This window comes from Hemiscyllium ocellatum, chromosome 21, assembly GCF_020745735.1.
Source record: "Hemiscyllium ocellatum isolate sHemOce1 chromosome 21, sHemOce1.pat.X.cur, whole genome shotgun sequence".
Classification (NCBI taxonomy): Eukaryota; Metazoa; Chordata; class Chondrichthyes; order Orectolobiformes; family Hemiscylliidae; genus Hemiscyllium; species Hemiscyllium ocellatum.
Genome location: NC_083421.1, coordinates 63,276,596 through 63,298,971, shown reverse-complemented (window position 1 = coordinate 63,298,971; position 22,376 = coordinate 63,276,596). Strand labels below are relative to the sequence as shown.

The 22,376-nt window shown below is 44.1% G+C and overlaps 1 protein-coding gene across 1 annotated transcript in view; it reads right to left on the bottom strand.

The window, feature by feature from the left end:
* Nucleotides 1–22,376, bottom strand: part of dolpp1 (dolichyldiphosphatase 1) — a 46,190-nt gene extending 23,814 nt beyond the window's left edge. The window contains exons 1-2 of the mRNA XM_060841621.1: nucleotides 22,282–22,376; nucleotides 3,052–3,152 (exon numbers count right to left, since the gene is read on the bottom strand). Of these exons, the coding sequence (XP_060697604.1) occupies nucleotides 3,052–3,152; nucleotides 22,282–22,366 (186 nt within the window). The 5' untranslated portion in view covers nucleotides 22,367–22,376. The remainder of the gene's footprint in view (nucleotides 1–3,051; nucleotides 3,153–22,281) is intronic.

The window sequence follows — 22,376 nt, the reverse complement described above, 5'->3', positions numbered from 1 at the left end:
TCTTCAGGAATGAGGAGAGTGTGCCAAGCAGGCTAAGATAAAAGGTAGGGAGGAGGGACCACCTAGACTACACCTCCTCCCACCCTGCCCCCTGTAAAAACACCATCCAATATTCCCAATTCCTTCGTCTCCGCCGCATCTGATCCCAGGAGGACCAGTTCCAATACCGAACAACCCAGATGGCCTCCTTCTTCAAAGACCGCAATTTGCCCCCAGACGTGATCGACGATGCCCTCCACCGCATCTCCTCCACTTCCCGCTCCTCCGCCCTTCCAATCGCCACCAGGACAGAACCCCACTGGTTCTCACCTACCACCCCACCAACCTCCGTATACAGCGTATCATCCGCCGTCATTTCTGCCACCTCCAAACGGACCCCACCACCAGGGATATATTTCCCTCACCTCCCCCATCAGTGTTCCGAAAAGACCACTCCCCCCGTGACTCCCTCATCAGGTCCACACCCCCCACCAACCTAACTACCACTCCCGGCACCTTCCCCTGCAACCGCAAGAAATGCAAAACTTGCGCCCACACCTCCCCCCTTACTTCCCTCCAAGGCTTCAAGGGATCCTTCCATATCTGCCACAAATTCACCTGCACCTCCACACACATCATTTACTGCATCCGCTGCACCTCTTGGGGCCTCCTCTATATTGGGGAGACAGGCCGTCTACTTGCAGAACGTTTCAGAGGACATCTCTGGGACACTCGGACCAACCAACCCAACCACCCCGTGGCTCAACACTTCAACTCTCCCTCCCACTCCAAGGACATGGTCCTTGGGCTCCTCCATCGCCAGACCATAGCAACACGACGGCTGGAGGAAGAACGCCTCATCTTCCGCCTGGGAACCCTCCAACCACAAGGGATGAACTCAGATTTCTCCAGTTTCCTCATTTCCCCTCCCTCCACCTTGTCTCAGTCCCAACCCTCCAACTCAGCACCGCCTTCTTAACCTGCAATCTTCTTCCCAACCTCTCCGTCCCCACCCCCACTCCGGCCTATCACCCTCACCTTAACCTCCTTCCACCTATCACATTTCCAACGCCCCTCCCCCAAGTCCCTCCTCCCTACCTTTTATCTTAGCCTGCTGGACACACTTTCCTCATTCCTGAAGAAGGGCTCATGCCCAACACGTCAATTCTCCTGCTCCTTGGATGCTGCCTAACTTGCTACGTTTTCCCAGCAACACATTTTCAGACTGATTCACTGCAATTCTTAGCCTCCACCAGTACAATCTGTAATGTGACAGACACGCTTACCAAAGACTTTCAATTGCTGCAGGCAGAATACTAAAAACAGAATAAGATATTTCACAAGGGAACTTGCAAACTATATTATACAGAGGTTACTCAGGGTACTGAAATTACCAGCTGCCTTTATTAACATTTGAAGCAGTTGCTTTATATGACAGCACTGCACATAAAAAAACATGAAGCAGATGCCAGCAATAACAAATGCAAGAATCACCAAGATGCTTTTCCTCCAAGGTGGACATTAATTCTGCCCATGGTGTGGGTTCACACACTCTGTTCTCTGCAGGAAGATGGTGGTGCTGGTGGATCTCAAGGCCAGTAAATTCATTCAACAAGCTTCGAATTTCAAGCTTTGCCCTCAATCTCATGCAGTCGCTTCCCTACCCCCCACCCCCCACACAATGCTGGGTAGCAACTCAATAAATGTAAAGGAAATGCTGCTGTACAGTATTAGAAGCTTCAGGAAATATAAAACCATTCCTTTGTGAAATGGCCCTGCCGAGTGGTTTGTGCACGGAACACCCTTCGTGCTCTAATGGAAAATGACCTCAAAGTTTCTGTGCTTAAGATTATTTTTTTCCAGAAAAAGTACAGTGCATGCAAATTTAAAGCACACCAAACAAATGTTTCAGAGCCACCCTTAATCTATATACATGTTCTACAACTGGTGACTGGTAAGAATTTCCACAGGGTTTATTTGGGACAAAAGAGCAGTCTGAGCCAAAGAATCAGCCGCTGGACACACTCACTCTGACCATCAGATTAGAGACTCATGAACTTTTCGCTTCTCTCAGTTGTGCATGTCCCATCATATATTCCACCTAAAGCATACGTGCAGGTGGTTCCCCCTGCCACCAAACCATCCCCGAGTGCAACGAGGAGTCATTCATTTACAAACAGAAGCAAAAATGACTCCCAGTGCTTAAGCTTAGGAACTCTCTGTCTGCAGAAATCAAGTGAATACACAACAGAGACACAGCCTGACCAGACGGGCTATCAGGGACAACCTTTTATTTATTCATTCTTGGGAGGAGTGTTTCACTGGCCAGGCCTGTGTTCACTGTTGAGTTGTAACTGACCTTGAGAAGGTGATGGTGTGCTACCTTCTTGAACACAATGGAGTCACTGTCCTCACCATTCCAGAGGCCAGTTAGAAATCAAACACATTGCTGTGGTTCTGGAGTCACCTGTGGGCCCAGACTAAGCCAGGTCAACAGAACCCCTGCTCTAATGAGCTTTTCCTTTGTTCACTGTCACTAAGACTAGATTTTTATTCTACACGTAAATCATTAATTGAATTTCATTCCACACAGTGGAATGTGGACTCACATTTCCAGATATTGGTCAGGCCTCCGGATAGTCCAGCAATATAACTACCTATACTACCCTCACCCAAATAAAGCAGGTTTGAAGAAAATTACATTAATTTTGTTTTTTTTTTAAATTACAGAACAATTATAACAAAGTTTCTATTAGAGATTGCAGTCATGCACACAATCAAACAGAAATCAGTCGTTTTCAAGTGAAGTTTGAGAAACCATCAGTGAGGTACATGAGAACATGATGCCACCACCTTGACGCATCCACAATGGCATTCAAGTCTTTTACCCCTGTCCTACAGTGTCAGGTGGAGAAACCACCTTGCCCAGTCTTCAGACTTCCATCTTCCCCAGAGAAGAAGAGATGGTGACTTCTGATAGGGAATATAGCAGAACCAAGACCATTCCATAGAAACAAACGTTCAGAACAACTATTCTTATGAATCAATGAGAGAAATAGACACATAACTTACAGAGTGCAACTCCCTCTTGAACACAATGAGTGTGATGAAACCAAATAGGATAAATACTGGGACAAGACTTAAATATGCAAGAACTTTTCCCGTGAGATCACCTGGAGACAAGAGAAAGGAGACAATGTTTAGGTTTGTGCAACATATTTTTAAGAAAAAGCTGATCTCTCCATTTCCTCCTAAATGTTCCAAAGATGTCTCATGACGAAGACAATAGATGATCATCTCTGAGTCAGTGCTCTAGACATGAAACTAAATGGAGGAAGCGCCAATGCACTTTTAGTCCCCACTATAAAATGAACTTCCTAGCCACTAACTTTATCCTTCTCCCAAGTAACTGACAGAGGCCAACCCAGATCATTCTCAAGCTCTGCATAGAATCTGACCCAGAATGAATAACCAGCCAAATTCCAGCACCAAAACTAGACTCTTACACCTTGATAACATTGTCACCCCCACCTCTCCAAGCTCAGGGCATCTGCTGTCAAATTCCTCACCCAAGCTTCTTTTATTTCTAAACTATTTCAATGCACTCCAAGTCAGCCTCTCACCCAAACTGGAATTAATCCAAAACACTGATTTTCATTTCACAATTTGCCCCCTGTCTGACTCACCCATCACCCTCCCCTTTCTCACTGGCCAAACTTGCTAAACCAGGCGCCAACATATCGGTGTTAAAATTCTCAATTTCAGTTCACCCATGGACTGTTTTATCTGTTTCTCTGTGATCTTCACAAGTCACACAACTGTAAGATTCCTGCACTCGTCCAATCTGGCTTGTTGTCTATGCTTTATCATCCACTGTTGGAGGCCAGTTAACTTTCGTTAACTCACTTGATTTCCTTCCCTAAACTTCTCCACCTCTATTTGCCTTTTGAATATAATGGTCTCTATGATTAAACATTTAGTCATCTCTCTAATTATCTTGTCGCTCAGTATCAAAATACATCTGATTCACTACTGCAAAGTCCCTTAAGAGATTGTACTTTGTTAAATGCACTTCATAAATGCAAGTTATTGTTAATCAAACAAACACTTTGGTTGCTTGCTTCTCTACAATCAAGTTGTGACTCAGTGGGAAATCATCTCATGTCAGTCAGATGGCTATGAGATGGAGTGCATGGCCAACACTCCCAAGTACAGCACCAAAGGAGCACTGCGATGTCTGAGGAGCCAGTTTTCTAAGACGACATGAAACTGGAGCTCTGTCTGCTCTCAGGTGCAAACAAACAGTACAATTTACTAGACCAAGAAAGCCCTCGCCCATAACCAACTCTAATATTTATCCCAAAACATCACATCAAAGATTTGTGTGATCATAAAAACAAGCTGTTTGTAGGAGTTTGATGAGTGCAAGTTAACTGTCACATTTCCTACATTAAAACAGTAACTAGACAAAGTATTTAATTGGCTGCAAAGCATTTGGAATGCCCTAAGTTCATGCGTGTTTTGCCTTTTCCATGGGAACATAACACTTTGGAGGGTTAGTAAGCCAGTCAGTTCATTGAGCCTGCTCTGCCATTCAATAAGATCATGGCTGATCTGGTTATGGCCTTGCTCTAGAGTCACAGAGATGTACAGCACAGAAACAGACCCTTCGGGCCAACTCATCCACGCTGACCAGGCATCCCAATCCGACCTGGTTCATTCCCCTCCGAACCCTTCCTATTCACATACCCATCTAGATGCCTTTTAAATGCTGTAATTGTACTAGCCTCCACTATGTCCTCTTGACAACTCATTCCATACACACACCACCCACTGCATGCAGTGGCCCCTTAGGTCCCTTTTATATCTTTCCCTTCTCACCCTAAACTGACACCCTCTAGTTCTGGACTCCCCAACCTCAGTGAGAAGACCTTGTCTATTTATCCTATCCATGTCCCTGATGATTTTACAACCCTCTGTGAGGTCTTCAATGCTCCAGAGGAAACAGCCCCAGCCCTTTTCGGCCCCTCCCTATAGCTCCACTCTACTTTCCTATCTGCACCACATAACCCTTCTATCACAATCCTGAACAGATTATGCACTCTTACAATCCTTTCATACACCAGCACAACTGAGATTAGGAACTCAGCCACAAGTAAATGAATGGATGGAGGAAAAGAGGTTCATCAAGTATTCATCTTTCCACTCTGGTGCACTATATATGTGCACTTAGGAGTGAAATTAGGAAAATGTCTTCACTCACAGGGTTCCAAATCTTTGCAATTCTTTATTTCTACAGTCAACCAAACGTAGAGCACTAGATGGAACTAGACAATTCTAGAGAAAGTGTGTTAACATGGACTTGACAAACAAAATGGTCTCCTCCTGTACTACATGATTCAATGGCTCTAACACCTAACACTACAGTCTGAGAGCTGGTGAATGTTCAGTCGTTGATATGCTAGAGGATAGAACTAATTAATTTTTGGATACTAACAGAATCAAGGAAAATGCAAACATACAAGAGATGGTGCTGAGGGAGGACATTAACTACTATTTTACTAAATGGTAGAATCATTTTAAAGGACCCTGTGTCTTACTCCTACTCATGTTTATTACGTTATGTTAATTACACAACTGTGAATCTCAAAGACATCAATATTTTTAACAGTGCAATTATATTGAAACACAAAAAAAAGGAACATGACATATTTGGTAAATTTGTAGCCAAGGGTGGAAATGAACAATTCTGCCAAGGAAGGACCCAGGTTTGATCTGTTCTGAGACAAAAGGCTCCAAGTCAAATGATCACAAGTCAGTGCAATTCTCTTTGATGAAAATTCACCTGAAAGGAAGACTTGCCTTTTTTTTTCAAACTAAGCCATTTTCTGATTAAGTTCTTTCATACTTAGACCACTGTTGGAATATTGCATGCAATTCTGGTCTCCCTGCTATAGGAAGGATGTTGTGAAACTTGAAAGAGTTCAGAAAAGATTTACAAGGATGTTGCCAGGGTTGGAGGGTTTGAGCTATAGGGAGAGGCTGAATAGAGTGGGGCTATTGTCCCTGGAGCACTGAAGACTGAGGGGTGACCTTATAGAGGTTTATAAAATCATGAGGGGCATGGATAGAATAAAGAGACAAGGTCTTTTTCCCGCAGGTAGAGGAGTCCAAACCTACAGGCATATGTTTATGGTGAGAAGAGAAAGATTTAAAAGGGACCCAAATGGCAACTTTCTCACACAGAAGGTGGTACGTGTATGGAACAAGCTGCCAGAGGAAGTTGTTGTGGTTCTGTTCGCCGAGCTGGGAATTTGTGTTGCAGATGTTTCATCCCCTGTCTAGGTGACATCCTCAGTGCTTGGGAGCTTCCTGTGCAACACAAATTCCCAGCTCGGCGAACAGAACCACAACAACGAGCACCCGAGCTACAAATCTTCTCACAAACTTTGCCAGAGGAAGTGCTGGAGGCTGGTACAATTACAACACTTAAAAGGAATCTGAATGGGCGGCACGGTGGCACAGTGGTTAGCACTGCTGCCTCACAGCGCCTGTAGACCAGGGTTCAATTCCCGACTCAGGCGACTGACTGTGTGGAGTTTGCACGTTCTCCCCGTGTCTGCGTGGGTTTCCTCCGGGTGCTCCGGTTTCCTCCCACAGTCACAAAGATGTGCGGGTCAGGTGAATTGGCCATGCTAAATTGCCCGTAGTGTTAGGTAAGGGGTAAATGTAGGGGTATGGGTGGGTTGCGCTTCGGCGGGTCGGTGTGGACTTGTTGGGCCGAAGGGCCTGTTTCCACACTGTAAGTCTAGTCTAATCTAAAAAAAATGAATAGGAAGGGTTTGGAGGGATATGGACCAAATGCTAGCAAATGGATCTAGATTTATTTGCGATATCTGGTTAGAATGGACGGGTTGGACCAAAGGGTCTGTTTCAGTGCCATACATCTCTATGACTCTGAACTAGTATCAGTTAGTGAATCTTCTCTGGACTGTCCCATTGCCATCCCCAGATCAGGGCTCAAAACTGTTGTGTTCCGGGTGTGACCAGACTGATGCCTCATATAACTTAGCAAAACCTCCCACTTTTACACTTCATTCCCTTCTAAATAAAGAACAGCAGTCCATTTGCCTTCCTCACCGCCTTTAGGGAAGGAGTCTGCTGCCCTTACCTGGCCTAGTCTACATGGTAACTCCAGACCTATAACAATGTGGTTGACACTTAACTGCCCCCTGGGCATTTAGAGATGGGTAATAAATGCTGGTCTGGTCAATGATGCCACATCTCATGAATGAATGAATGAAAGAAAACCTGAACAAGTAACTGGACTTCAATAGCGGGGCCTCAGAAACTGTGGATGAATTTGTATACCTGGAAATATTTATCCCAAATGAATATAGGTTTATCTGATCATCTCATTCCAACTGATGGGAACTGTTTATTATCAAGTGCTAATTGCAGAGGTTGGAACCATTTGGAACACATTGTACAAACAACAAGTTAGGCATCAGCTGGGAAGGTAGAGTAAACAATGAAGTCATGATAAAAGTAACCTGCATCCAAAAACGCAAGTTCCAGCCAGAGGATTGTGACTGGCTAATAGGATGCACGCTACAAAGTTGAGTACCATTACATCAGGGAGTTAATGGAATCAGCCTAACAGGAGGTTAAAGACTGAACTATGTCAGGAAAACAAAGGATATGCATTATGTTACACATACGTCCCAAAGCCCTTTACAGCGAATGAAATACAGTTTCTAAGTTGTAAAACTTGAAAGGGTTCAGAAAAGATTTACGAGGATGTTGCCAGGATTGGAGGATTTGAGCTATAGGGAGAGGATGAACAGGCTGAGGCCGTTTTCCCTGGAACGTCAGAGGTTTACAAAATTATGAGGGGCATGAATAGGATAAATTGGCAAAGTCTTTTCCCTGGGGTCGGGGAGTCCAGAACTGGAGGGCATAGGTTTAGGGTGAGAGGGGAAAGATATAAAAGAGACCAAAGGGGCAACTTTTTCCACACAGAGGGTGGTACATGTATGGATTGAGCTGCCAGAGGAAGTGGCACAATTACAACATTTAAGAGGCATTTGAATGGGTATATGAATAGGAAGGGTTTGGAGGGATATGGGCCAAGTGCTGGCAGGTGGGACTAGATTGGGTTGGAATATCTGGTTGGCATGGACAGGTTGGACCGAAGGGTCTGTTTCCATGCTGTACATCTCTATGACTCTATGAACTGTTACCGTCGAGAAAGACAAGGGCAGCAGATACATGAGAATACCATCTTCAAGTTCCTCTACAAGTCACTCACCATCCTGACTTGGAACAAAATCAGCTGTTTCTTCAGGATTGCTTGGTCACAATCCTGGAACCCACATCCCAACAACACTGTGTATATCCCAAAACTCATGGATTATGGAAGTTCAAGGCAACAGCTCACATTACCTTCTGAAGGACAGTCTGAAATGGGCGATAAATACTGGCCCAGCAATAACACTTATGCCTCATGTAAAATAACAAGTCATTTTTGAAGGGTAGTCACTCAGTGCAGAAAATAATGCATAATAGCTCTGATTCTATACAATCTTCGCCACAGATGTAAGAAAGAAAACAGGGTCCCAGGTAGGGAAACACACCTCCAGCCTTGAATATCTGCATTTATTTCAATGCAAGAGGCCTAACAGGGAAGGCAGATGAACTCGGGGCATGGTTAGGAACATGGGACTGAGATATCATAGCAATTACAGAAACATGGCTCAGAGATGGACAGGACTGCCAGCTTACTGTTCCAGGATACAAATGCTACAGGAAGGACAGAAAGGGAGGCAAGAGAGGAGGGGGAGTGATATTTTTGATAAGGGATAGCATTACAGCTGTACTGAGGGAGGATATTCCCAGAAATACATCCAGGGAACTGAGAAATAGAAATGGGATGATCACCTTATTGGGATTGTATTATAGACTCCCCCACCCAAGTATTCAGTGGAAAATTGAGAAACAAACTTGTAAGGAGATCTCAGTTATCTGTAAGAAAAATAGGGTGGTTACGGTAGGGGATTTTAACTTTCCAAACATCGACTGGGACTGCCATAGTGTTAAGGGTTTAGATAGAATGGAATTTGTTAAGCATGTACAGGAAAATTTTCTGATTTAGTATGTGGATGTAGCTACTAGAGAAGATGCAAAACCTGACCTACTCTTGGGAAATAAGGCAGGGCAGGTGACTGAGGTGTCAGCGGGGGAGCACTTTGGGGCCAGCGACCATAGTTCTACTAGTTTTAAAATAGTGATGGAAATGGATAGACCAGATCTAAAAGTTGAATTCTAAATTGGAGAAAGGCCAACTTTGACAGTATTAGGCAAGAACTTTCAAAAGCTGATTGGGGGCAGATGTTCGCAGGTAAAGGGACGGCTGGAAACTGGGAAGCCTTCAGAAATGAGGTGACAAGAATCCAGAGAAAGTATATTCCTGTCAGGGTAAAAGGGAGGCTGGTAGATATAGGGAATGCTGGATGACTAAAGAAATAGAGAGTTTGGTTCAGAAAAAGAAGGGAGCATATGTCAGGTACAGACAGGACAGATCGAGGGAATCCTTATAAGAGTAGAAAGGCAGTAGGAATATACTTAAGAGGGAAATCAGGAGGGCAAAAAAAGGGACATGATAGCTGTTGGCAAATAGAATTAAGGAGAATCCAGAGGGTGTTTACAAATATATTAAGGATAAAAGGGTAACTAGAGAGCAAATAGGGCCCCTCAAAGATCAATAAGGTGGCCTTTGTGTGGAGCTGCAGGAGATGGGGAGATATTAAACAAGTATTTTGGATCTGTGTTTACTGTGGAAAAGGACATGGAAGATATAGATTGTATGGAAATTGATGGTGACAGCTTGAAAAATGTCCATATTACAGAGGTGGTGGTGCTGGATGTCTTGAAACGCATAAAAGTGGATAAATCCCTAGGACCTGATCAGGTGTACCCTAGGCCTCTGTGGGAAGCTAGGGAAGTGATTGCTGGGCCTCTTGCTGAGATATTTGTATCAGCGATAGTCACAGGTGAGGTGCTGGATGATTGGAGGTTGGCTAATGTGGTGCCACGGTTTAAGGAGAGTGGTAAGGACAAAGCAGGGAACTATAGACCGGTGAGCCTGACCTCGGTGGTGGGCAAGTTGTTTTGGAAAGAATTCTGAGGAACAGGATGTACATGTATTTGGAAAGGCAAGGACTGATTAGGGATAGTCAACATGACTTTGTGCATGGGAAATCATGTCTCACAAACTTGATTGAGCTTTTTGAAGAAGTAACAAAGAGGATTGATGAGGGCAGAGTGGTAGACCTGATCTATATGGACTTCAGTAAGGTGTTCGACAAGGTTCCTCATGGAGACTGATTAGCAAGATTGATTTTATGAAATAAAGAGAACTAGCCATTTGGATACAGAACTGGCTCAAAGGTAGAAGACAGAGTGTGGTGGTGGAGGGTTGTTTTTCAGATTGGAGGCCTGTGACCAGTGGAGTGCCACAAGGATCGGTGCTGGGTCCACTACTTTTCATCATTTATATAAAATGATTTGGAGGTGCGCAGTAGAGGTATAGTTAGTAAGTTTGCAAATGACACCAAAATTAGAGGTGTACTGAAGAAGGTTACCTCAGATTACAACGGAATCTTGATCATATGGGCCAATGGGCTGAGGAATAGCAGATGGAGTTTAATTTAGATAAATGTGAGGTGCTGCATTTTGGAAAACCACATCAGGGCAGAACTTATACACTTCATGGTAAGGTCCTAGGGAGTGTTGCTGAACAAAAAGACCTTGGAGTGCAGGTTCATAGCTCCTTGAAAGTGGAGTCGCAGGTAGATAGGATAGTGAAGAAGGTGTTTGGTATGCTTTCCTTCATTGGTCAGAGTACTGAGTACAGGAGTTGGGAGATCATGCTGCGACTGTATAGGACATTGGTTAGGCCACTTTTGGAATACTGTGTGCAATTCTGGTCTCCTTCCCATCAGAAGGATGTTGTGAAGCTCGAAAAGGTTCAGAAAAGATTCACAAAGACATTGCCAGGGTTGGAGGATTTGAGCTAAAGGGAGAGGTTGAACAGGCTGGGGCTGTTTTCCTGGAGTGCCGGAGACTGAGGGGTGACCTTATAGAGATTTATAAAGTCTGAGGTGCATGGATAGTGTAAATAGACAAGGTCTTTTCTCTGGGCTGGGGGAGTCCTGAACTAAAGGGCACAGGTTTAGGGTGAGAGGGAAAAGATATAAAAGAGACCTAAGGGGCAACTTTTTCACGCAGAGGGTGGTGTGTGTGTGAAATGAGCTACAAGAGGAAGTGGTGGAGGCTGGTACAAATGCAACATTTAAAAGGCATCTGGATGCGTATATGAATAGGAAGGGTTTGGAGGGATATGGGCCGGGTGTTGGCAGGTGGGACTAGGTTGGGATGGGATATCTGGTTGGCATGGATGAGGTGGACCAAGGGTCTGTATCTCAATTCAGTGAAAATCATACCTTTCCAACTTGGAAGTGAGAATTGGTGGGCAGCACGGCGGCACAGTGGTTAGCACTGCTGTCTCACAGCGCCCGAGACCCGGGTTCAATTCCCGTCTCTGCCGACTGACTGTGTGGAGTTTGCACGTTCTCCCCGTGTCTGCATGAGTTTCCTCCGGGTGCTCCAGTTTCCTCCCACAGTCCAAAAATGTGCGGGTCAGGTGAATTGGCCATGCTAAATTGCCCGTAGTGTTAGGTAAGGGGTAAATGTAGGGGTATGGGTGGGTTGCACTTCGGCAGGTCGCTGTGGACTTGTTGGGCCGAAGGGCCTGTTTCCACACAGTAAGTAATCTAATCTAATCTAATCTAATCAATTCCGAAGTCAAGCCTGAAGCCTGGATTTGATTAGCAGACTGACAATGGCAATGTGTTATGACTATGTACAGCCAGGTTATAACTACATGATCAGTTCAGTTCAATTGATTACTAAAGGCTCTGAATAAGCCTTTTGCAGCATGTTTTATTTTGTTTAATTCCCTCTTTCAGACCCGTTATACTCTGCACCAACTCACAGCTGTGAAAAGATCCTAATCCCAAAAGACTGCTCCTTTGCACATTAATTTTCACTTGGCATCTTTCCCCAACCCTCTTCAAAGTATAGCACAAACTCAAAATGCTTAGTAACAACCAATGTCTTCAGCTAACCTCCCATGGCTGCTTAACGGTCCAAACATATACACCATGAAACCTTTCAAACCCAGTTGTAATGCATATAATACAGCCCATTGTTCTGAAAAAACTAAAGGCCAACTTTCAAATGTACTAAAGCTACTCTCACTTTCAGCACAAAGGGCTAACAACTAAATCACTAACTTATCAGCAAAAATTAACATTTCATGCTTGTGCTTCAAGTGTTATAGTTGGTCAGACTTCTGTCCGGGACAGTACTGCTGCCTCGCAATACCAGGGACCAAAGTTCGATTACAGCCTCGGGCAACCGGCTGTGTGGAGTTTGCACATTCTCCACATGTCTACATGGGTTTCTTATGGGTGCTCCAGTTTCCTCCCACTGTCCAAACACGTGCAGGTTAGGTGGACTAGCGGTGCTAAATTGCCCACAGTGTCCAGAAATGTGCAGACTAGGTGGGTTAGCCATTTGAAATGCAGGGTCACAGGTAGGTGGGGGCTGGGTTTGGGTGGGATGGTCTTTGTAGGGACTTGATGGGCCAAATCACCTGTTTCCACACTGTAGGGATTCTATGATTCTGCCAATATTTCAGATCCACTGGCGAAATACAATTCCACCTAGATTGCTAAGGTGTCTATATCTGGGGTCACAGGCTTTAAACTTAGCTCAGGATTCGAAGTTTGAATCAGTGGTGTCATCTTTTGCAAGATCCTACATGGCCTCTGAAGGGGAAGAGCAGGGAATCTCAACCCCAAAGCGTTTGGCCAACATTTATTCCTTCAGCCAGCACCACCAGAACAGATTAGCTTGTCATTATTACGCTGCCACCTGTGTGAAAATTAGCTGTGGGCATTCCTACTTATATCATTACTAATTCACATCTCTAAAGTACTAAAGCAACTGTAAGGTGTGTTAGGATTTCCTGAGGCTGTAGAAGTTGCTCTATAAATATACATTTCCGCACAATTTTGCTCAAGTGTCAGCAACAGCTTAATTGCTATCTTCCTTGCCTTGGAGTCTGAAGATTCTGAGTTTTATTCCATTTCTAGGCCACAGCACAAACATTAAGGTCAATACTCCACCACAGTATCAAGGGAGCAAGGCACTGTTTGAGGTGCCACCATTCAGGTGAAAAATCCAGCAAAGGCCCCCCTCTGTTCTCTCAAGTGGGATTAAAAGATCCCACAACACTGATGGTGGGATAAGTTTTAGGATGGGTCACTGGGCAGAGTTTGGGACAGGGTTTCAGTGCTATTCGGGGGCTGTGGACAGTTAAAAATCAAGATATAGCTAACACAAGAGTTGCTAGTTGATTGGCTGGTGATTAATATTGCTCAGGGCTGAATATAAACAAATGGCAGATTAAAATGATAGAAGTATTCAGAATAAACAATAAATGTGCAGCAGATGAGCATATTGTTTTATTAAGTAAGGCACTACTACTAGCAAGATAAGTCAGGATGTGGGAAAGCAAGTAAATCAACAGATTAAAAAGGCGTGCAAGAAAGTCATTACTGCAATAATAACTAGGGTCTTCAACGTACAAGTGGACTAGGAAAAATCAGGCTGATGGCAGACCTCAAGAAAAGGAAATTTTGGAATGTCTACAAGATGGATTTTTGGAGCAACTTGTGATATAGCACACAAGGGAACAGTCAATTCTGGATTTGCTGATCTGTAATGAGGCAGACTACATTAGGGAGTTTCAGGTGAAGGAACCCCGAGGGGGCAGTGACCAAAATATGATAGAATTCACCTGCAGTGAGAGGGACAAGCTAGGATCAGATGCAATGATATTACAATTGAGTAAAGGTAACTACAAAGTCATGAGGGAGGAGCTGGCCAGAGTTGATTGGAAGGTGAGGGCAGCAGGGAAGATGGGGGAGCAGCAATGGCAGGAATTTCTGAGAGTAATTCAGGAGGCACAGCAGAAATTCAACTAGGAGAAAGTGAGGACTGCAGATGCTGGAGATCAGAGTGTGGTGCTGGAAAAGCACAGCTGGTCAGGCAGCAACCGAGGAGCAGCAGAGTTGATGTTTTGAGCATAAGCTCTTCATCAGAAATGTCAACTCTCCTGCTCCTCTCCTTTTTGACAGCAGAAATTTTTCCCAAGGAGGAAGAAACATACCAAGAGGACAAAGAAATCTGAAGCACAAAGGAATTTGGAAATCCTAGTTCAAGATATTCTTATGGTGGACAGGCAAGTTCATTTGGCAGTGCAAATGTAACGTTAGCATTCATTTCAAGAGGGCTAGAACACAACAGTAGAGTCTGATACATTCAGGACATTTAAGCGACTCTTGGATAGGCAAATGGAAGACAGTACACTGACAGGTGAGTAGTTTAGTCTGATCTTAGAGTGGGATAAAAGGCCAACACAACATCAAGGGCCGTACTGTGCTGTGCTGTTCTATGTTCTGCTGAGGCTGTATAAGGCTCTGGTCAGACTGCTTTTGGAATACTGTGAGCAGTTTCAGGCCCCGTATCTAAAGGTGGATGCGTTGGCATTGGAGGGGGTCCAGAGGAGGTCTACATGAATGATCATGGAAAAGAGGGCCTAACCAATGTCCTGTACAGCTGCAACATGATCTCCCAACTCCTATACTCAATACGCTGACCAATAAAGGAAAGCATACCAAAAGCCTTCTTCACTATCCTATCTACCTGTGACTCCACTTTCAAGGAACTATGAACCTGAATCCAAGGTCTCTTTGTTCAGCAACACTCCCTGGACCTTACCATTAAGTGTATAAGTACTGCTAAGATTTGCTTTCCCAAAATGCAGCACCTGTCATTTATCTAAATTAAACTCCATCCGCCATTTCTCAGCCCATTGGCCCATCTGGTCCAGATCCTGTTGTAATCTGAGGTAACCCTCTTCGCTGTCCACTACACCTCCAATTTTGGTGTCATCTGTAAATTTACTAACTGTACCTCTTATGCTCACATCCAAATCATTTATGTAAATGACAAAAGGTAAAGGGCCCAGCACCGATCCTTGTGGCACTCCACTGGTCACAGGCCTCCAATCTGAAAAACAACCCTCCACCATTACCCTGTCTTCTACCTTTGAGCCAGTTCTGTATCCAAATGGCTACTTCTCCCTGTATTCTGTGAGATCTAACCTTGCTAATCAGTCTCACATGGGGAACCTTGTCAAATGCCTTACTGAAGTCCATATAGAACACATCTACCGCTGCCCTCATCAATCCTCTTTGTTACTTCTTCAAAAAAACTCAATCAAGTTTGTGAGACATGATTTCCCACAGACAAAGCCATGTTGACTATCCCTAATCAGTCCTTGCCTTTCCAAATAGATGTACACCCTGTCCCTCAGGATTCCCTCCGACAACTTGCCCACCACTGACATCAGGCTCACTGGTCTATACCCTGGCTTGTCCTTATCACCTTCCTTAAACAGTTTAGGTTAGGCCACTGTTGGAATATTATGTGCAATTCTGGTTTTCTTCCTATCGGGAATATGTTGTGAAACTTGAAAGGGTTCAGAAAATATTTACAAGGATATTGCCAGAGTTGGAGGATTTGAGCTATAGGGACAGGCTGAATAGAGTAGGGCTGTTTTCTCTAGGTCATCAGAGGCTGAAGAGTGACCTCAGAGGTTTATAAAATCATGAGGGGCATAGATAGGGTAAATAGACAAAGTCTTTTCTCTGGGGTGGGGGAGTCCAGAACTAAAGGGCATAGGTTTAGGGTGGAGAGGGGAAAGATATAAAAGGGACCTAAGGGGCAATGTTTTCACACAGACAGTGGTATGTGTATGGAATATGCTGCAAGAGGAAGTGGTGGAGACTAGTACAATTGCAACATTTAAAAGGCATTTGGGTGGGTACATAGATATGGGCCGGGTACTGGCAGGTGGGACTAGATTGGGTTGGGATATCTGGTCGGCATGGTCGGGTTGGACCGAGAGGTCTGTTTCCATGCTGTATATCTCTATGACTCTCTGATTCTAAGGGTGTGTCATATGAGAAGTGATTGAGGGCTCTGGCTTTGTACTCGATGGAGTTGAGAAGGAAGAGGGAGTACCCTTATTGAAACTTAGAAAATACTGACATCCCTGAATAGAGTGGATGGGGAGACATTGTTTCCACTAGTCCAAGGGTACAGCCTCAGAGAGAAGAGCTGACCATTTGGAATGGAGATGAGGAGGAGTTTTTTTCAGCCAAAGCACGGTGAATCTGTGGATCTCATTGCCACAGAAGACCATGGAAGCCAAGTCATTGAGGGTCTTTAAGACAGAGAGACAGGCTCTTGATTGGTAAGGGAATCAAGGATCATGGGGAGAAGGCAGGAGAATCAGGTTGAAAAACATATCAGTCATGTCTGAATGGCAAAGCAGACTCGATGGCTTAATTCTGCTAAATCTTATTGTATAATGGGTTTAGGGAACTCATACTGAGCATCAGTGGCCAAGTTATTGCTAAGCAAGTGCTGCACTGTCTATGACCATTTCCATCACTTCACTGATGACCAAATATACACTGATAAGGTGATAATTGGCCAGGTTGGATTTGTCCTGATGTGTGTGTACAGGACATACTTGAACAATTATCCACATTGTCAGGCAGATGTCAGTGCGTCGCTGCACTGGAACAGATTGAATAGGGACACAGCAAGTTCTGAACCACACATCTTCAGCATTTTACTGGAATGTTGTTATGGCACCAGCAGCATCCAGTGCCTTCAGCTGTTTCTTGATAGCATTTGGAGTGCATTAAATTGGCTGAAGTCTGGCATCTGTGATGTCAGCATCCTCCAGAGAAGGCTGAAATGGACCATCCCCTCAGCATTTCTGGGTGAAACTTTTTTTAAAAAAAACTTCAGCCGTATCTTTTGCACAGATGTGTTGCCATTCCTCAACACTGAGGATGGGAACATCTGAAGGGTCTGCTCCTGCAGTGAGTTAGAGCCACAGAGTTATACAGCAAGGAAACAGACCTTTCCATCCAATCCATCAGTGCCAACAAAATATTCTAAACTAAGCTAGTCCCATTGGCCAGCATTTGGCCCATATCCCTCTAAACGCCTACTACTCATACAATTACAACATTTAAAAGGCATCTGGATGAGTGTATCAACCTCCACCACTTCCTCCTCGTTTCATACATGCACCACGGTGTGGAAAATGTTACCCTTTAGGTCGCTTGTAAATCTTTCCCCTCTCACCTTAAACCAATGTCCTCTAGTTTTGGATTCCCCTACCCTCAGAAAAAGAAAAAGACCTTGGCTATTTACCCTATCCATGCCCCTCATGACTTTATAAACTTCTATAAGATCACTCCTCAGCCTCCGACATTCCAAAGAAAAAAATGCCCCAGCCTATTCAGTGTCTTCATATAGCTCAAACTCTCCAATCCCAGAAAAACCCTTGTAAATTTTTTCTGAACCCTTTCAAGTTTAACAACATCCTTCCTATCACAAGGTGACCAGAATTGAAGATTGGTTAGACTTTCTAAAAGCAGCCTATGTGCCATCTAGCCACAATATGACCTCCCAATGGTTATACTCAATGCACTGACCAATAAAGGTAAGCATGCTAAATGCCTTCTTCAACACCCTGTCTGTCTATCTCAACTCCACTTTCAAGGAGCTATGAACCTATACCCATAGTTCTCTTTTTTGGCAACACTCCCCAGGCTCCTACCATTAACTTTATAAGTTCTGCTCTGATTTGCCTTACCAAATGCAACAGCTCATATTTATCCAAATTAAAATCCATTTGCTACTCCTTTGTTTAATTGTCCACCGCCACTCATGACTGGACGTGGCAGAACTTTAGGGCTTAGAGCAAATATGTCTGTTGTGGAACTGCTTCGGGTGAAATATGAAATGAATACAGGTTGTTCTGCTAAGCACGTGTTTTATCAGCGCAAATTGGCTATAACGTGATTGACAAATTGTGGACATTGTTTGAATAACGCTAACTTTCTACTGAACACGTATAATGATATTCAATTAGCGATCTTCTAGAGTGATTTTCTATCGCAGTTTTCCATAGCGCAATTTTCTATGGCGTGAGGTTGCCGAAGAACACAATTATTGCATTATAGCAGAACAACCTGAACTTTGCATCTGACTTGATCAAGGAAGGTCATGGTGAAAGATGAGGGAATTAGTGGGTTGAAAAATCAGAAAGAAGGTGAGATTTGATAGACTGTATTTCAAAGTAGATAAGGCACCAGGATTGGTTGAGCTGTCCAAGGCACAGAGTTGAAATTGGAGACACACTGGTCATTGCTTTTCAGACTTCTTTAGACTCAGGTTGTTGTCAGAGTCATAGAGCTGTACAGCATGGAAACAGACCCTTCAGTCCAACTCACCCATGCTGACTAGAGATCCTAAATAAATCTAGTCCCATTTGCCAGCATTTGGCCCATATCCTTCTCATCCCTTCCTATTCATATATCCATCCAGAAGTCTTTTAAATGTTGCAATTGCACCAACCTCCATCACTTCCTCTGGTAGCTCATGCCATACATGCACCACCCACCACCCTCTGTGAGAAAAAGTTGCTCCTTAGGTTCCTTTCAAATCTTTCCCCCTTCACCTTAAACCTATGCCATCTAGTTTTGGAACTAGAGAATTGCAAATGTTCAAAAATTGTCATAAAGGTAAACCAATTTAAATTCAGAGGTATAGAAACTTCTACAGACAATCATTTAAGGGAAAACTGTGCCTTAACTAAATTACTGGAGTTTTCTGAAGAGGGATTGGAGAGGGTTGATCAGGACAATGCTGTTGGTGAAGTGGACATGGACTTCCAAAATGGATTAGGTGTAATGTCACACAACAGAACAAAAGGGCAGCAAGAACATGGACACTGCATTAGCAAAGTGACAGAAAAAGAGAGAGGTGAGTGGTGGATGCTTGTGGAAGATTTGCAATGGAGTTCCCCCAAGGGACCAATGTTGGGACCCTTGCTTTTGTATATATTAACGGTATAGACTTTGGTGTACAGGTTACAATTTCAAAGTTTGCAGATGATACAATACTTGGAAACAGTAGAAACTGAGGAGTGTAGTGCACAACCTCAATAGAATACAGACGAATTGGTGGAATGAGTGGATGGATTATAGGTAAAGTTCAATACAGATAAATGAGAGATCATTCATTTTGGTAGGAAGAACACAGACAACATAACGGGTATAACTCTAAAAGGGGGTACAGGATCAGGGGTATATATGCATAATTCATTGAGAAAGACAGGATCAGTTGAGAGCTGTTGTTATTGAAGCATACTGTCTCCTGGGATTTATTATATAGAGAGCAAAAGCAACAATGTTATGCAGAATAAGTACAAGACACTAGTTTAGCCTCAGCTGGAATACTGCATCCTGTTCTGTCGCCACATTTCAGGAAAAACGTGAAGGATTACAGACAGTGTGGAAAAGATTCACAAGAATAGTTCCAGAAATAATGAATTTCAGTAAGGAAGTCAGACTGAGGAAGAGTCATCGGACCCGAAATGCTAACTTTGATTTCTCTTCACAGATGCTGCCAGACCTACTGAGCTTTTCCAATAATTTGTTCTTGTTTATGAAGTCAAATTGGACAAGTTAAAGCTGTTTACCTTGAAGAGAAACCAAGAGGTGATTTAATGGAGATGGTCATAGTCATGAGGGGTCGGGACAGAGTTGGTAGGAAAAAAATTTTCCTGATCATGAAAGGATCAAGAATGAGACAGCACATATTTAAAGTAATTGGCAAAAGCAACGAGAGAGATATGAAGTGGTTTTTGAAGCAGTAAGTTGTAAGGTTTGGACCGAGATTGCGGAGGAGGCAGATTCAATTGAACTATTCAAAAAAGGGATTAGCCTTGCATCTAAAAAGAAGCATGTGCAGATCGCAAGGAGAAGAGTCATAGAGATGTACAGCATGGAAACAGACCCTTCAGTCCAACCCTTCCATGCAGACCAGATATCCCAACCCAATCTAGTCCCACCTGCCAGCATCAGGCCCATATCCCTCCAAACCCTTCCTATTCGTATACCCATCCAAAAGCCTCCACCACTTCCTCCGGCTGCTCATTTCACACACATACCACCTTCTGCATGAAAAAGTTGCCCCTTAGGTCTCTTTTATATCTTTCCCCTCTCACCCTAAACCTATGCCCTCTAGTTCTGGACTCCCCACCCCAGGGAAAAGACTTTGCCTATTTACCCTACCTACGTCCATCATGATTTTGTAAACCTCTATAAGGTCACCCCTCAGCCTCCGACACTCCAGGGAAAACAGCCCGCAACCTGTTCAGCCTCTCCCAATAGCTCAAGTCCTCCAACCCTGGCAACATTCTTGTGTATCTTTTCTGAACCTGTTCAAGTTTCACAACATCTTTCCAATAGGAAGGAGACCAGAATTGCATGCAATATTCCAACAGTGGCCTAACCAATGTCCTGTACAGCCACAACATGACCTCCCAACTCCTGTATTCAGTACTCTGACCAATAAAGGAAAGGATATGAAATGCCTTCTTCACTATCCTATCTACACCAAGAAAATTGCTCAGTTGGCACATTGTATTTGCAAGAGAAAGTGAGGACTGCAGATGCTGGAGATCAGAGCTGAAAATGTGTTGCTGGAAAAGCGCAGCAGGTCAGGCAGCATCCAAGGAGCCGGAGAATCGATGTTTCGGGCATGAGCCCTTCTTCAGGAAAGCCCTTCTTCCTGAAGAAGGGCTCATGCCCAAAACGTCGATTCTCCTGCTCCTTAGATGCTGCCTGACCTGCTGCGCTTTTCCAGCAACACATTTTCAAACAGCTCTCCAAACAGCCGCCTCCTCTCCTGTGATTTTCTGTAATGTTGAATAACAGTATAGACACTTTCCCTAGTGCCCAGCTCAGTATTTGTCCCCTAACCAATATCACTAAAACAGGTTATCTGTTTGTTGGAGCATAGGCTATATAAATTGGCCACCACATTTCCTATTATACAAGAGTGTCTACAGTTCTGAAGATATCATACTTGACTTAAAACCTCTCTCTCCACAAAGGCCGACAGACTCGTTGAGTGTTTCCAGCACTATTTTTATGTCAAAAATACTTAGTCGGCAGTAAACTGCTTCGCGATATCCTGCAAATAGCAGTAGATAAATATGACATGCTTTTCTCAATGATTGATTGGTTTCTATGCCAATTTGCTCTGCATGTGATGGGATTCTCCACTTGATCTACCATGGCTAAATCAAACTGGGTAGAAGGGACAGGGGCCAAAGGCAATTTTATGGAGTTAGGACAAAAATCAGCCATGATCTCACTGAATGGCACAACAGGGACTGAATGGCTTACTCTAGTCCATATAATTCTACTGGGAGTCAGTTAACTCATTTGGCTGGATGGGCAGCTTGTGATGCTAACAGCATGGGTTCAGTTCCTGGCTAAGGTTACCTCGAAACACTGTCCTTTTCAACCTCTCCCCTGACCTGAGGCATGGTCTCCCTTAGACTAAACAACCCGTAATGACAAAGTAGCCCTTTGGCAGGGTAGGACTATGGCGACTTTACCTTTAAAATTCTAGAAAGCCCCTGAATTGCATTTTCTCAAATGCCCTTACAGAAAAAAGAAAATTTCAATAAGATCTTAGTTTCAATTCTTGCAAATCATACTGCACTTTCAATTTTAAAAGGATCATATGAATTATACGTCAATAAATAACTCTGTACTAGTGCCCTCAGTATTATCTCTGATTAGCCACTGCTATAAATATTTTCACCATGACAGTACTGTGCAAGGTGGGCGCAATACGCACGCGCAGTAAAAGCTCTCCCACCCTGACCCACAAGTCGCGCTTGCGCATCAGGAGCCGGCCAGGCATGCGCAGAGATCGGAGATCGGGCCACTATCATCCAGCAACATGCCGCATGCGCACTTGAAAGGGGGACGCATGCAATCTAACGGCGCATTATTTGGCAGCAACCAGGCGCCGCCACCGCTTAGCCCCGCAAGGCCTGCCGAGCCAGGCTCACCGCATTCTCCTCTTGCAGCCGACCACTCGCTGGTCAATCTCGTCCCGCTCGTAATAATAAAAGTATATGATTTTTTTTAAATGCAAACTCTCGAGGGAGGCTGAGGAAGCATCCTAGCCACGGTACCCGAGCAGGAGAAGCGGCCGTACCTGGGGGATATTCGACGTACGTGAAGGACAGCGGCTGCCAGCGCTCCTTCTCCACAGCGACCGAGCACTGTGCCACCGCCGCCATCTTCACCGCA